The 1,829-nt window shown below is 36.5% G+C and overlaps 1 protein-coding gene across 1 annotated transcript in view; it reads left to right on the top strand.

Annotated features, from left to right (window-relative positions):
* RBM7 (RNA binding motif protein 7) overlaps positions 1–1,829 on the top strand; it is a 56,608-nt gene that overhangs the window by 41,062 nt on the left and 13,717 nt on the right. Inside the window, exons 4-5 of the mRNA XM_012659146.1 lie at positions 873–1,035; positions 1,687–1,775. Coding sequence (XP_012514600.1) covers positions 873–1,035; positions 1,687–1,775 — 252 coding nt within the window. The remainder of the gene's footprint in view (positions 1–872; positions 1,036–1,686; positions 1,776–1,829) is intronic.

Raw genomic sequence — 1,829 nt, forward strand, 5'->3', positions numbered from 1 at the left:
CCGAGGTCCCGGCCCAAGGGCTGTCCCCGCTTTCTTCGCGCGAGCTTGGCAGTCAGGCAGTGGGCTGTTGGGGCTGAAGGGCGCGCTTGGGAAGTGAGGCGCTCGCTGGGTTTTGGTTTATTAGAGGAACCCTAATTAGTTCAGGCTAGAAATGACAACACTTAAGGGTGGTGGAGGGATCCTCAATCAAGCATTCCCGAGGTAAAGATTCGGGGGTCCTACGGGACACAACGCGTGTGGGATCTTCGTTGAGCAGTGCTTTTTCCTCATCTTCCTCTTATGACGTGTTTGGTTTACCTGACTGGGAAGTTACATTTCAGTTTCTTTGTCAGCATCTCTTTTCCACTTAAGTTGCTTAATAGAATCGTAGCGTTATTCAGATACTTAAAATAGACTCAAATACTCGATAGCAACGCAGCATTTTAATGCTTCTTTATTAAAATATGCGAAAAATTCTAAGTATCTTGTTTCCCCCAGCCCTATCCCCTAATAACTGGTATGGTGTCATTAGCAATACAAAAGTGAATTTTTAGTCCGAGAAAATCATTCTCTTGCTCTTGATAAACGTTCTTTTCCTTGGAGTGGGAAAATGATGGGTGTTTGTCACCTCGTTGAAAAGTCTTGAAGTGCTGTGAATTGTGAAAGTGATTGTGTTTCCAATTCCTTATGGGCTCCCTTCCCCAAATAAATTAATCTAATTTTCAGTCATAACTAATATTTTTACTCTAACGAAAATGGAAATCTATGTGCATCACTTTTTAAAAAAGTTTTTGATTACATTTCTGTTTTTTAACTTCGTAATCTCTTTTGATTGTAAAATTTGAATATTTTCTTGAAATTGCCCTATTTAAATTCTAAACAATTGTTTGTAGGCTGGGCCAGTAATAAAGGTGAAAATTCCGAAAGATAAGGATGGTAAACCAAAGCAGTTTGCATTTGTGAATTTCAAACATGAAGTATCAGTTCCTTATGCAATGAATCTACTTAATGGAATCAAACTTTTTGGAAGGCCCATCAAAATTCAGTTTAGATCAGGTAACTAACTGTTCAATGATATTGTTGGGGGAGGGCAGGTTGCTTGCTGCTTGTTTTTGTTTTAAAATTTATTGTTGAGTTTTAAAGAATTTCTTGTTTGGTTGAAAATACTTTCTTAAGCTTTCTAAATAGCAAACTTTGTATGTCCCTGATGGGTAATATTGACACATGGATTTTGAAAATTGTGATTTTAAAACTGAGTTTAAAATTTCATTTTGGATTAGTGAAAAAGAACGTAAACTATATTGCTAAGAGAGTTGGGTTTGGGTGCTCTGAAACAAGCAAGGATTAATGCTGAAAATACTTCTGGCTGCTTTGTAATTTACTTTTACGTATTTTGATTCTTGATCATGTGAGGACGAATCTTTCCATGTATCCAGTCTTAGAATTTAGTGTGGGGATCAGAATATTATGACCAGATTGGATATTTATACACTGGATAGTACCTTGTTTGGAATGCTTTGTTTTGCATATCTCATATTATATACACGTACAGTTTCACTCTGATGAAACTGTAAAGCAGTCTACAACAATTGGAAATTTTTCTCTTTTAGACTGCGTTTAACTTTTTGGAGTGATTTAGGGTACAGGAGATAAACTTTCAAATTAACTTTTCTATCAAGAAGAATATTTCACATTATTCCGTTTTAGGAAGTAGTCATGCCTCGCAGGATGCCAGTTTGTCATATCCCCAGCATCATGTTGGAAATTCAAGTCCTACCTCTACATCCCCTAGCAGGTAATATTTCTTACATATTGTTAAAATAATTTATCTTGGATAATGATTTCAAAAC

The sequence above is a fragment of the Propithecus coquereli genome, unplaced genomic scaffold (genome assembly GCF_000956105.1).
Source record: "Propithecus coquereli isolate 6110/MARCELLA unplaced genomic scaffold, Pcoq_1.0 Scaffold6, whole genome shotgun sequence".
Classification (NCBI taxonomy): domain Eukaryota; kingdom Metazoa; phylum Chordata; class Mammalia; order Primates; family Indriidae; genus Propithecus; species Propithecus coquereli.